Consider the following 14,284-nt stretch of genomic DNA (forward strand, 5'->3'; position numbering starts at 1 on the left):
TGGTTAAAATGAAATAAAATAAGTTCATTATACTGCATAAGCCGTGCTGAAACAAACAAACCAACAAAAAAATGATATGTCACTCTATAATGCACAATCCTGAGCCCTACTGTATATACAGAGTCAGAAAAAAAGTATACACACTTCAGTCAAAGAAAAAATATTATGTATATTGTATGAATAATATTAATATATTGTATTATTATCAATTTATTATATATATATATATAGATATATATATAAGGTATAGCAATACAGTTAGTATTCAAATATTTATACAAGATTTTATTTTCCTGAAGTGTGTATAAATTTTTTGGCTGACTCTGTATATACAGTAGGGCCCAGGATTGTGCATTATAGAGTGACATATATATATTTTTTTCAGCACGACCTAGGCAATATGAAGAACTGAATTTTATTTCATATATAAAATTTTATTTTATGTAAAAATATACAGTGGATATATATACACAGAAAAAAAAGACTAACCATCTCTGGGTCTTAAGTGCTGCAGCACTGAAGGTCACATTTGTCTCAATACTTTTGGCCCCCACTGTATATCTTTTACAGACTTTAAACATATTGTCCACGGTTTCTTTGATAGCAAACTCTCCTGTGCATTGTATGTCTATATTTGTACTCACAATCAGAGTCTCAGACAGAACGAACCAATCAATAAATATGTCCTTAGCTGCTCTATAAGCAAATGTTTAATGTTACAGCCCTGCCTCGCCCTTCATGGATAAAAATGTAGAGCAAATCTACAGTATGTCTCTGCACCACAATCAATCACACTGAAACAATGATTAAGACAAAAAAAAAAAGCACAGGACTTAAACTGTTTTACTGCTATACTGACACCTTTCTTACAGGTTCGAACTTTATAGCATTTACAGACCATGACTTATTTTAATACAAGTACTGTATTAGGAAACATTTTAGATTGAAACTACAAAGCACTTCAAACCGCTCTAGCATAAAAGCATCTGCCAAATGCGGTAAAGATGTACAGTAAAGGCAGGATAATGTTTCATCGGATATATATATATATATATATATATATATATATATATATATATATATATATATAATTGTTTGAATGCACTACCTTTTTGTACAGGCTGCGCAGATCCCGGTACTGCCACATGCTATTTAGGACTTGAGATGCGGCTTTCACCACTTTAGGGGAGTGTCTACAGGGGAACATCGAGGTGAAAATGGTTAGAAACTGCATACTCTGCAAATCTAAATATAAGCAAAAAGATCATTCATACAATGCAAAAAAAATCTATCAATCCCACATGAATAACAGTTAATGAGTAAAAATGCATGGTCACGTCTGTACTGTATGTGTGGAGGTGAGCCAGGATTGAGTTCAGGATTGTAAAACAGAAAACCTGATTAGCTTCAGAAAACTTGAGATCATGTCAGCCTTAATTACTTAATGGAAATGATTTAAAAGCCTGCAAGAAAGACCCGTATAGATCGTTGAGAATACATTGAACGAAACACCCACAGTTCACTGCGAAATTGACAAAGATGAATGAAAAATGACTTCAATCCTGTATTTAGTTGCACTTGTGCCCATGGCCAGTAAAAGTAATTTTCGTTCCCATTAAAAAAAAAAAATCTGTAGGAATTCTTAAAGCAGGTGATGGAACAGCAGACTCTCACTGGTCTTGCATGTTAACATCGCTGCCAGAGGGGAAGGAATTACCGTGCAGATGCACTTCTCCATTATGATTTGAGTGGGAGATAAGACAGCACCTTGCAATGAGAGAAGCTCCATGGGCAAGTTACGGAATAGAGAAGACATTCATTCCATAGCTAGCATTAAAGTAATATTTTATTTAAAAACCCCTTTCGAAACACTCTCAAAACAAATAACCATCTCGAGCATTCTATACGGATGTGTACGATAATATCTAGAATAACTGCTTTGCTGTAAGCCTGTAAGTGTCTCTATAATCCTTTTGTTTCACGTCCGAGTTGTATATTTATATGTTTTTAATTGGAAAGCTTTGCTATTACATACTTATCTCCTTTGCTGCGTGCAATGCCTATAAGCTTCTCGATGCCTCCGGCGTCACGTAAGGCCTTCGCGTTTTCCATGTTCTTGGTAATGACCTCGTGAAGAGCGCAGCAGATGGCTGTGATGGTGTCGTCGGACATGCTCTTTCCCACGCCGCCGCCACTGCTGTTATTGTTGCCTCCTGGCAGGCGGTGGACCAGGTCTCTCATGGCGTACTTGCCTTTAGGGGAGCACAGGAACCACAGAGAGAGAGACAGAGGAGAGCTTTGGTTTACAGGCAGATGGAACATGGACGGTTCGAGCAGGTGGGCGTGTACAAGCTGTGTTGTATTCCGACACACTGCTGCTATTCAGGCCCGAATAGGTTAACACTCTCAGTACAGCGTTTATAGTGGAGGTCGTTTCAGACTTTCAAATAACACATATCATTTTAAATGTTACGTTTTTCATCAGATTTCATATTATAAGGACTTCTAAGTGGATAATATTTCAGGCGCGATTTCTTCACTTCTGCATGCTTTCAGAATGTTTCTCAGAATCCGTGCTCTTTATTTCTCACATGCCTCTGCCTTAGACTGAGACCAGACTGACTGGTTACCATGGAGACTCCAAGGCGCACCTCGGCACGCAAGCGGTTGCAAAGATCGATAATTGTCTGTTGCTGCAACATTTCTAACAATAAATGTGACACCTCTCATGCTAGCGTACATTTATTTAATAACCAGAATTGCTTGCTGCATTTATTAAATAACCGAGATTACTTACTATGCAGGCACACACAGTCTCTCTCTCTCTCTCTCACACACACACGAACAGATATTACAATCCCCAGAGCAAAAGCAATTAGAGAATACAATGAATGTTTTACAAAGAACTGTTATTGCATGTTGTACCATTCACTGGGGTAACAATACAAAACGTTTGCTCTAAAGCATGCAGCCCTCCTTTCCCCGAACGTACCGATGAGCTCTTTGTTCCTCACGTCCAAAGCCATGTTCCTGAGTGCCGTGGCCACGGCACACACCACACGGTCGTTATCGATTCTCAGCAGCTCAACCAGGATAGGGAGGCCCTTCTCTTTTCTCACAGCTGCCCGGATATACACTGACCACTGCAAAACACACAGTGGATAAAAGCTTTAGACAAGCTCGCAAGTCACATAAAGCAAGTCAGGTTCAGATTCTTAAACTCTACATGGTTTGTGTGTGTGTGATAGTTTAAAGATGATCCCAAACTCGGACATACAGGGCTCCATTATGTCATGGCTACATTCTTCTTGAGCTTCCAGACAAACGTGCAAACAGTTATTTAGTCAAACAGTTTCGATCAGAAATATTTTTTGATTAGAGAACTTGTTATTGTCTATTATATATAGGAACACCTATACGTGTGCATTTATTTAACCAGTCAGCCAATCATTTATCAGGATTGTGTTACATAAAATCATGCAGGGACAGGTGCAAGAGCTCGAGCTAGTGTTTAAATTAGGGCTGCATGTGGTTAATTTAGAAAGTTAATCATATGTCCAAGTTTGACCCTAATGGCTTCCCATAATTGCAGCACGGGTCCCCGGCTATGTGTGATATTGGCAAGTTTTATTATAAAAAGCTTTGAGATGAAAGTTTGGATAAAACCAAAGTTGTGCACTTGAACTATCTTCAAAAGGAACTATTTTTTATAAGGAACACTTTAAAAGCAAGATATGGGAGTGGTGGCTCAGGTGGCTAAGGCTCTTGGTTGGTTTTTTTTGGGGGGCGGGGGATCTGAGGATCCGGGTTCGAGGCTTTTCGTTGTTTCATTGATTTATTTATTTTTGAGGATCTAAGTATCCGTGTTCAAGCCCCGCTGACGATGGATTGCCACACCCCATACTACCCGGCCACTGCATGCAGTGCCGATCTCATTCGAGGGACTTTCCTTTTAATGTTTAAGATATTATAAAACTACATAATCTGTTTCCTCTAACGAGTCTATCTGGCATTACTTTATTCCAGCATTGCAAATTTACAATACAAGTACATCTGAGTTTTTTAAAACTGCAATTAATCGTGATTAATCGCAGACTATGACTTAATAGACTGACAGCACTAGTCTAAATCAAACATCAGAAAATAGAAAAAAAGGTGATCTCGGTGACACGTTTCTTTGGTGCCACATGGGCTCGTCTGATTATTTCAGAAACTGATGATCTCCTGGGATTTTCACGCTCAACGAAGTCTCTAGAGTTCACACAGAATGTTGTGAAAAAAAAAGCCCAAAACATACAGTGAGCGGCGGTTATGCAGGCGGAAACAGCTTGCTCATGAGAGAGAGGCCAGGCTGCTTCGAGCTGACAGAACGGCTACAGTAACGCAAACATGATCGCAGAAACACATCAAACCCACAGGTGGATGGGCTACAACCGCAGAAGACAGCATCAGGTTCCACTCTTGACCAGGATAGAGGCGACTGTAGCCTCAGATTCCTTTTGGCCGAATGCGGTCTTTATACTCTTTGCCCTAGTTTTCTTTTGATTCTATAAAGCTGCCGTGCGACAATGACTATTTTTGATAAAAGCGCCATATAAATAAAAATTTTATTGAATTGTATTCTCCTGTTGCTGCACAGCTTCCTCTGGGTTTGATGTGCTGTGTTTTCTGAAACGCATTTCTTCCCAGGGACTTTCTGGGCCCAAGCACTAAGACATCAGCACTATGCCTCATTTTCCTTCGACCTCTTTCACAAACAAAGCGTTTACAGCTGCAGCACGGAAATTCTGTGTTAACCTCGAGAAATCGTTGTGCATTGTGAAAATCCCTGTTGTCCTGCACCTGTTTAATTTACACACCATGCTACTGCGACATGATTGGCTGATCGGATCTTCGCTTGAATGAGGACCTGCCCAGCCATTCCTAATAAAGTGGCCAGCAAATATAGGTGAGAGACAGAAATTTGGACTTGAGTATATATAAGTACATATATATTAAGAAGCTAGTACTAAATGTATGCCAGAGACAGCTGTGTGATGAATGAAGAGCTAGAACTCCGCCTGGTTAGGATTTGTGTTGGAGCATCATGAAGGCATGGCTCATGCTGTGCGAATGTTCGATGTCTGTGTCACTAGGAGTGCAGGTTGACCCAGTTGGGCTGTGGTTTTGAGAGGGTGGAGTTACTCACTGGCTTCGGGGTGGGGCCTACCTTCCAGCTGCCTGCCGCCAGATTCTGTAAAGCCCCTGCAGCGCCCTCGAGCGTGTCCGGGTTGGAGCATTCTGACAGCAGCGTGAGGTACGGCTTCACGATGGACGGGTGCCAGAGCATCTGCAGCCCCTTCGGAGGATCGCCGGAGTCTGGAAAAGGACCGACGCCGTCCCACTGAGAGCACAGGAAGAGCGAACCTCATTAACACACTCGGTTTATAGGGCTGCGTTAGAGAAGTCCATTGACTTCGGCGTCTTGTTAAAGGGAAAGTCGTAATCTGGAGGCTGACAAAATACATGCAAATGTTTTAAGCGAGGTGCTAATCTGTTGTGCGACAAGCTGAGAAATCCAGGTGTGCTGATGAAGCAGCTGCTCCGTCGTCACCCTGTCAGATATGCAATGACCTGTCACCTGAAATGCATTTTCTGGGAATTTAATTTAAAAGTCACGTGGGTGGGAGATAAGACAGCCCTGGAGCTTCCTGTTGAACCCATGTGGCTGCGGGGAGAATGTGGCCAATGGCCTTTCTATTCCTACTGTTTTCAGAGCCTAAATGAAATCAGCTCTCTAAAGTAAGTAATTATCTGCTGGAAGAGGGCTGATTGGCGACGCAGGCTGCCTGAATGGCAGCGCTGCTAAGTGGTGCTAATTGCTAGCAGCTGCGGTACTCGTGCCTGTGGCCCACCTGATCGTGGCTCTTCTTTTTCTTCTTCTTCTTGCCCCAGCAGCCGGAGCTCTCGGCGTCTTTCCCGCTGGCGTCAGTGCACAGCACCCCATCCAGCTCGTCTGTGCCCAGCTGCTGCCCCTGAGACGTCTCTGCCGCTAGCCGGTACGACAGGTTCCTCAAGATGCACACGCAGTTCTCTACGGTCTTTAATAAAAATAAAGAACGCACAAGGGAAAAAGAAATCCAAGAGAAAGATGACGTGCCAGGCTGGAGCTTTAATTAACAGCTTGCAATCAAGCTACTTCTATATACTGTACATTGATGATTGTTAATCTTAAATTTTTTTAATGCATGATAAGAATAATAATAATAATAAACTTTTGAAATGTAAAAAACCTTAGCATTACTGCAATGATGTCGTTAATAGGTACTAGACTGGTGCTCTGGATGGAGTCCAGTGTAGGGCTCTAATCCTATTCCGCTGAGCAGTAAGGCGGAGTCCTTGCTTTGTTTCAGGGGATTTAAGTTTGTTTTTTCTAATTCTTTGACTGGTTCTCATGTATTTCAGAAACCTTGACGGGGATGAAAGAGCTCTTAAGATGCGAGAAAAGTGGAGACTGAATTATAAGACGTGTCGAAGTTAATCTGTGCAATTACAAGCCTCTGCTCTTAATACTGTTACTGCTAATACAATGGTGAGAATGGAATGCACAATCACTCTCAGTGCTAACTGCTGCTGTATGCCTCAAGTCGAGCCCGAATCCACTGTTTTCCCTTACACGCGTAATTATATCTGTGCTTCACCCTTACTTTCTTTTGATCTGACTGTACTTTACAATTGCATTAAAGGAAAGACTAATGTTAAGTGCTTCGGCTGCAGAGCACACCAAGAGTACCAGATTGCTCAGAATGTTGTGCATGTTAAAACAAAAAAAAAAGCACCAAGATTCAGACCTTGCTGTCAATCTCACTGCTCCCCAGTGCGGTCTGAATGACGTAGAGCAGCGCGTCCGTCAGCCCCTCGCACTCTCTCATCCTGCGTCGTGCTTCCTCTCCCGCCGAGCTCACATTCCTGTCGAGCACAGGTAACCTGAGGTTTTGTGCATCTTTGTGAAATCTTTTTGTACTTTATTCTGACAAGTGTTCAACAACAAAACAGAAATGATGAATGCACATAAAAAAAAAATCCTTCTATGGAATCTGTCATCGATATGACGCGAGGTATCTACTGCTATTGGAATATTTTATTACCCGCAAGCATGCATGGTCGTGGAGGGCTCATTAGAGCGCGGCCTACCACGTGCCAAATCAAAGGCTACATCATCATTCCTCTGGCGCTAGAAAAGTCCCCCCATTCCTGCAGGTGCTGTGGCAGCGGCACTCGACCGTTAAATATTCAATTGGTTTCCCAGAGCCTCGGTCAACCGTGAAACAGATTAATTAGCACACGAGGCTTTGGGGAGAGCTCGGGCCAGCCAGCTCGCTTCCAGCGTGACTCTGCATTTCCTCCGCCGCTGTCCAGCTGCCTTGAACTTGAGTGGGAGCTGTCTGTGCTAGAGTTATTGATGGGTTTGAATAGTTAATAAGGCTAAGGAAAGCACAAGGTAAAAGTATGTGTAAAAGTATCTGATCTGTAACCTGAGCAGTGGGAAGAAATATCAATATAAGTGGAAGTAACACACACACACACACACTCCAGAATGTAAAAACTATGCACGCCTACTAGATTATAGATGATAATGATGATGCATCGAAATGCAGACATGGCCCATATGGCTTAAACTAATAAAAACCCTCCCCAAAAATGCCGAAGCAGGCAAATGCACTACCTGTGATCTCATTATTCTTTGTAGACGGGATATTCTGGCCACATATACAAGAACGGCCCACATATATCAGAAGCAAAATGTCTGACTAAGTGCCAAATGATTCCCAACGCCAGCTCCATAATCACGTTGGCCTTTATTCATCAAAGCCGAAGCATAGAAACAAGTGCAGATTTGCCCACGTTGAACGACGATCAAAGGAACCCGTGTCTGGTTCGTGAAATTGTGACAAAACTGTGATTTGAGTGCAAATAATGAAGGGGCCCAGGCTCACTAGTCACCTATATATATGTTTATATGCATGCATATGGAAACCTCAAATCTGTAGTCCAACTAGGGACCGTGCAGGCCAATGGCGACCCGTGTATTTATTCCCATTTTTACAACCGTGGTAGGACCAGTCCGGTTAACATTCACACACTGCAGAATCGACCATCGAACCCGGACCCTGGAGGTGCAAGACCACAGTGCTAACCACTAAGCAACTGTGCCTCCATATTGTACACCAATATACATAAAACACATCCTAATTTACACAGGCGCTGCAATAATGAGCAAATTAAAGATAAGCATTCAGCAAGCTCTCCAATATCTGAAGAAGATCTCTAAGGAGAGACGGCGCCATCGAAGGTCTGGGAAAAAGAAACACTGAGAAGGCAAAAAAGAAAAATTTATTAAAGTGAAGTTAAAGGTCTTTTTGCTTGAGGTTTCTGCAGGGAAAAAATAAAGAAACAGGTTTTGAAGTGTGCTATTTTATATAAAAAACTATTAATGGCCACCATCAGGCAGAACACACACACACACACACACACACACAAAAACCTTGTCTGTCAGCTGTATTTAAGCAAACAGAATAATCCGTTTTACTATTTTGAATAAATCATTTCGATTGATTTATTTAAAGCGCCTCGTCAAATAAATTTCAAATAACTTGAATAAACATACATTTTTACAATGTCATGTTTATAAAAGCAGATTTTAAAGCCAAAAACATTGGAATATGAACGACGTGAGGCACGCTGTCTGTCTGCCTTCCTTTTATTCTATCAGCCTGGAAATATAAACACTGCACTGGTGTCTGGCGACCTTCGATGCCTATAAGCACATCCCACACGTCCCCTCTCCACATGAATTAAATGATATCATATACAATGTCTGGACTGAGAAAAACAGTCACACTCAGTAATATTTCTTTCGACCACCTTTAGCTTTCATTATGGTGCACAATGTGGTGGCTAACTCATGTGTGAGTCCTTGTGCTCCCAGGGAAGGAAAACTCCACAGATTTGATAACCTCGTCCTTCAGTATATTCAGGTCATTCAATTATTGCCAAATAACGTTGCCGAGTCTGGAGCTGAGCAACTGGAGCAACTCCAGATCATAAGACATTGGGGGCACTTTGCATAAGGGGTTATCTTCTTCTCCTTCTTACTCTCATGTCCCTGTCACTCTGGCATAACATTAATCTGGACTTATCATACCACATGACCCTTCTCCATTGCTCCAAAGTCCAGTTATTTAGTCGCGTTCAATTCCTCCCCGTCACTAGGGGGCTCCCACATTAAGGCGGGAGGGTTGAAGACTATCCCGTGTTTCCACCAAATCATGTGATTCCAGCTGACCGCATCTTTTCGAACTGCTCTATCACGAACCATCGGGGGCGGCGTAACACACTCGGAGGACAGCGCTACCCGCTCCTTCCGCTTGTTTGAGCTCACAGACGCCCCTGATTGGCTGTAGAGCCGTGATTGATGTGGGAGCAAATGTTTTCTTGCAAATTGTCTTTTGTACGTCTGGCTTCAATAATAATTGTTCTTTTTAGGGCCACACAGCTGTTCAGTCCCAAGCCTCTTTCACTAATAAACATAGCTGTAATTTCTACCCTCTCACTCGTTGTCTATAACCGCTTCATCCTGTATACAGGGCATGAGGCGGGGTACACACTGAACAGGGTACCAATCCATCGCAGGTGATTTCTACCACAGATGTTTTTTAATGATGAAACTTCACCAAGTGTTTAAGTGATTTTTAATAATTTCAATCATTCATGATTTTTTCAGTTCAGCACTATTCCTCTGGGTTCCAGTAATAAATGGAATCCAATCCCAGTCATTTTCGTCAGGGTTTACTATGATTGATGCAGGCCAACAATTTGACCTTTCTGATACTGATTTCTTTTTGCCAGGCAGTGTAGTCAAACCTAAAACCTCACTCCTTCTAGCATAACTAAGCACCCAGTCCATTAGCAGACATACAGACTTATTCACACTGCTGTTTGAAGTAAATGGTCTTCATGCTGTCTGATGTGACCCAGGTGTCAGCTGTGAATAGCAGAGGTATACCTATTATTATGTGGATTTAAACATCACTTCCTTTGATAACTGTCAAAGCGCGTTTATTTACTCTAGTGATCTTACTGCCATTGCTACTACACAGCTTTTTTAATCATTATAAATATCTCACCCACTCATTGTCTATACTGCTTTATTCTGTATTCAGGGTCACGGGGACCTGGAGCCTATCCCAGGAGGCACGAGGCAGGGTACGCCCTGGACAGGGTGCCAATCTATCGCAGGGAACACACACATATACACACTCACACATTCACACACTATGGGCAATTTGGGAATGCCAATTAGCCTAACCTGCATATCTTTGGACTGTGAGAGGAAACCGGAGTACCGGAGTAAACCCACCAAGCACGGGGAGAACATGCAAACTCCATACACACAGAGACGGGAATCGAGTCTAGCTGGGAATCGAACCCGCACCCTGGAGGTGCAAGGCAACAGTGCTAACCACTACACCACCGTGCAGCCTATCATAAATATCATTTTGACTATCTCTATATGACTCTAATTATTCATTCGTTTATTACGGTGCCTTGATGTTAAGAACTGATAAGTGCAAAGTGGTTGAAACAAAGACGCAGTGAGCTATTTTCAGATGCTGAGTGACATCGCACTAATAATGGCTTTCAACCAATTGAAAACCACACTGTCCTTTTTTTTTAAGTTGCATTGCTTTTTTAAGTGTTAAATACTTGTTTCCTCCCTACGGATGGACAAAACAAAGAAATACAACTGGTGACACGGATCAAAAAGAATATGGTTGATACACTACTAATCTAATCTAATCTAATCTAATCTAATCTAATCTAATCTAACCTAATCCACCAAAGCGCTAATCACTTCTAGTCATACCTGAACATGTTGTAAACCAAAAAACTAAAATGGTTTGTCACAGTAATCGAAGCTGAGACAATTTATCAAAACAGGTCTGAAACCTACTTACCCAAACCAATTACATTTAGCAGTGGTGTTTCCTAAAGGCCACCAAGCTCATTAGCAAATTAGAGGAACTATCGAGCGACTGTAATATGTACAATGAGAACTCAATACGCGGTGACATTTCCAGGATGTGAAAATTCATTTCAATCAGGCATAATATTGTTTAGCCACTAACTTTTCAAAAGGGGCTTCTTGTACACAGTGCCCAAACACACACACACACACACACACACACACACACACAAATACACGCACCTAATAGAACAACAATGGCTAAGCCTATAAGCCAATGGCTAAGCAGTAATACAAAGCTACATAAGGAGATTTCTAATTACACGCTACCTTCATAAATCTCGTGTTAGTGCTCAGCATATATTAGTCTTTTGTCGAGAAGCTACAGATTTAAAAAAAATCTTTTGCTTGCCTGTATCACACTATGTGTATAATGTCCTGTTCGTGTGGCTGTTTAATTCTTAGGGGAAATCAAAATTCACATACTGACAGACAGACAGACAGACAGAGAGACAGATACTGTAGATACTGTAGATAGATAGATTATTTTAATTCCAGATATCCAGCAGGAATAGAGACAGTAAAAAAAAGATGTGATTGCACTGAATTTCTTACGTATACACACAGGGTAATATAAATATAAATAAAGCATAAGAATAAAAGACCCACCTGAACAAGTGATAGAACAAAAATCCTCTATTCTGATCTGTGACTGGGACGTTTAACCAAACTGTATGGATCACTTCCCATCCCTAATAACTGTTCTAAGAACTCTCAATTACACTAAATGTTGGTTGCAGCATGGGTGAAAGTAGGTCTGTAATAATAATTAATAATTAATAATTGCTTCCACGTCATTCCGTAATGCCTCTATACCAACTGCGTTCTTTTATTTTACAGCTACAACTAGATTCTAACACGAGGCTGAATTTCAAATTGCTCTTCAACCCCTGATCAAGGGCACTACTTGGTGTGTGTGTGTGTGTGTGTGTGTGTGTGTGTGTGACATTGGGTGGTGAACCCTAGCGCACTAGTGTTCCATTGATATTCTAAAGGGAAATAAATAGGAACACAAACAAACTTACAGTAGAAGATTGTACTCAGGACTGTCCACCACCTCCATGTTTTATTCTTCTCACTTTTTGGCTACGTAATAACGGTAAGAAGTGGAAACAACTTTTACCCCTAATATTACACTAACTGTCAGGATACGTGTTGTCCAAGCAAAATAACTGGTTAAATAAAGAAATTAATCATAATCTGTTGATAATAAACAATGTTGTATTAATGCAATATCAGACTCAAGGTTGTGCTGTCAAAGCCGTGATGATATTCCAGCACAACAGCACTCCCTCTAATGTGATATTGCTTAATTAGCAATACGATTTCATACCAAGTACTAGTTGGTTTCGCAAGTGTATGGATATTAAAATTAAAACCTCAATTTTTGTTGTGCGTGTCTGTGTTTGTATGTGTTAGTGCATGTATGTGTGTGTGTGTGTGTATATTCGACACGCTACCTGAGGCATCCGGTGGCATTACGGAGCACTTGAGATGAATGGAGGTGCAGTTTGCGCTCGTCCTGGAGAGGTGAGGAATCCCAGCCAGAGTGCGGAATGATCACGGTGTTGGTGAGCACAGCCAGAGCATCCTGGATTATAGGCATCTTCAACCCGTCGCATGAGGACAAGTTCCATAGCACCCCTGCACATGCATAGCCACGCCCCAAAATACCCATCAATCAAGCATGTCTTCAGCAGAGAAATGTCACAAACTTACTGCTTTAGCATAGCAACAGACAATTCCCTCCTAAAGTATTGGAACGGCAAGAACAATTAGTTTGTTTTTGATAGTTATTAAAGACATTCTGGTTGGAGATCAGAAGAAGGGACGATTCATCTAAATGTCAGGTCTGATTTTTCTTGAATATTTATATCTGTATGTGCTAAACAACTGCAAACATGGCATCTTTTGTTTGAAACCACCTATGATCAAAAAAACTGGAACACGTATCTGACAGGTGTTTCTTGTTGCCTACGTGTCTCCTGTTAGACTGTTTACACAATTAATAGCTCTGAATGTTTGTTCCGGGTCTAAGCTCTGGGCTCCACCTGAAAAGAATAAACCACTATAAAGACCAGAGAAGCCATCTATAGGAAAAACAAAACGAACCACAGATGTACAAACAACCAGAAGGTTGGCCAGGGAAAACAACAGTAGCAGATGCATTGTGGGATATGTGAAGGAAACCTTCAAAAGCAACAGCCAGGGACATCAACAACATGTAGAAAAATCTAATTTAATTAACAAGAACTTCATTTCACACCGAGACAATGACCCAAAACACAGTGCCAACACAACAAAGCACTTCATCGGGGGGGAAGGTGGAAGATTTTGGAGTTGCCAAGTCAATCACCAGAGCTTAACTCAACTGAGCATGCAATTAAATTTTTTGAAGCGGGGATTGAGGAGAGAAACCCATAAAACAAACAACAACTGAAAGAAGACTGAAAAGGCATCACAAAAGAACAACAACAAGATGAATGATGTCTTGGTTGATGCTTGATCCAAGCAAGCGATACGCAACTAAACATGAACCATTATTTACTTTAATTTACTTTCAGACTATTTGTTCCGATACTTTTGCACAACAAAAAAATTGGGTGGTCTCTCAACAAAGGTGCAACGTTCTAGGTTGTTTAACGCATCAAGATGTAACTATACAGTAGTGGTACCTCGACATACTGTATGAACAACCCGCCATAAGAATTTTCGCATTAAGAACTCGGAGGAAATTTGCCTCGGCCTCGCAGCATTTTCAACAAACAAGAATGTTAGCAAGCACCACAGCAAGAGTAAAATAGAGCAACTTCCAATTTCGTTTCAGATCATAGAGAAATCATAAATTAAAGTTAAGTAAGGTTTATTGTCTATTTATTCCATATTTTACTTGATCTACATGTCTTTTTTTATGTTTTAATAGTTCTTATATGCAAAAATATGATTATAATATTGGTAATATCTTTAGGTGGCTGGAATGGAACTTTCGCCTTAAGAACTCACCTCCGGAATAGATAAAATTGATATCCCGATGTACCACTATATACCTGAATCTCTCATATTCATCTTCCGATCATGAACCCAAATATCTTCATAGTGGAGCAAAAACAAAAAGAACGCGCCATTCCGGTACTTTTGGGAGGGAACTGAAAATGGCAGTACAACTCTTTACCTAAAACTATGTTTGCTGTTCAAAGCACTGATTGCGTGAAAAGCCCA

General features: G+C 41.2%; 1 protein-coding gene across 5 annotated transcripts in view; it reads right to left on the reverse strand.

The window, feature by feature from the left end:
• The window catches only part of ctnnd2b (catenin (cadherin-associated protein), delta 2b), a 77,880-nt gene that overhangs the window by 10,663 nt on the left and 52,933 nt on the right, over positions 1 to 14,284 (reverse strand). For 3 of the 5 annotated variants that reach the window (XM_053493877.1, XM_053493893.1, XM_053493868.1), the window contains 7 exons: positions 12,526 to 12,709; positions 6,831 to 6,948; positions 5,895 to 6,080; positions 5,189 to 5,383; positions 2,993 to 3,143; positions 2,036 to 2,252; positions 1,109 to 1,193 (listed from right to left, as the gene is read on the reverse strand). In XM_053493877.1, the coding sequence (XP_053349852.1) occupies positions 1,109 to 1,193; positions 2,036 to 2,252; positions 2,993 to 3,143; positions 5,189 to 5,383; positions 5,895 to 6,080; positions 6,831 to 6,948; positions 12,526 to 12,709 (1,136 nt within the window). The remainder of the gene's footprint in view (positions 1 to 1,108; positions 1,194 to 2,035; positions 2,253 to 2,992; positions 3,144 to 5,188; positions 5,384 to 5,894; positions 6,081 to 6,830; positions 6,949 to 12,525; positions 12,710 to 14,284) is intronic. The other 2 variants (XM_053493902.1, XM_053493885.1) reach the window with 1 other exon arrangement.

The sequence above is a fragment of the Clarias gariepinus genome, chromosome 1 (assembly GCF_024256425.1).
Source record: "Clarias gariepinus isolate MV-2021 ecotype Netherlands chromosome 1, CGAR_prim_01v2, whole genome shotgun sequence".
Taxonomy (NCBI): domain Eukaryota; kingdom Metazoa; phylum Chordata; class Actinopteri; order Siluriformes; family Clariidae; genus Clarias; species Clarias gariepinus.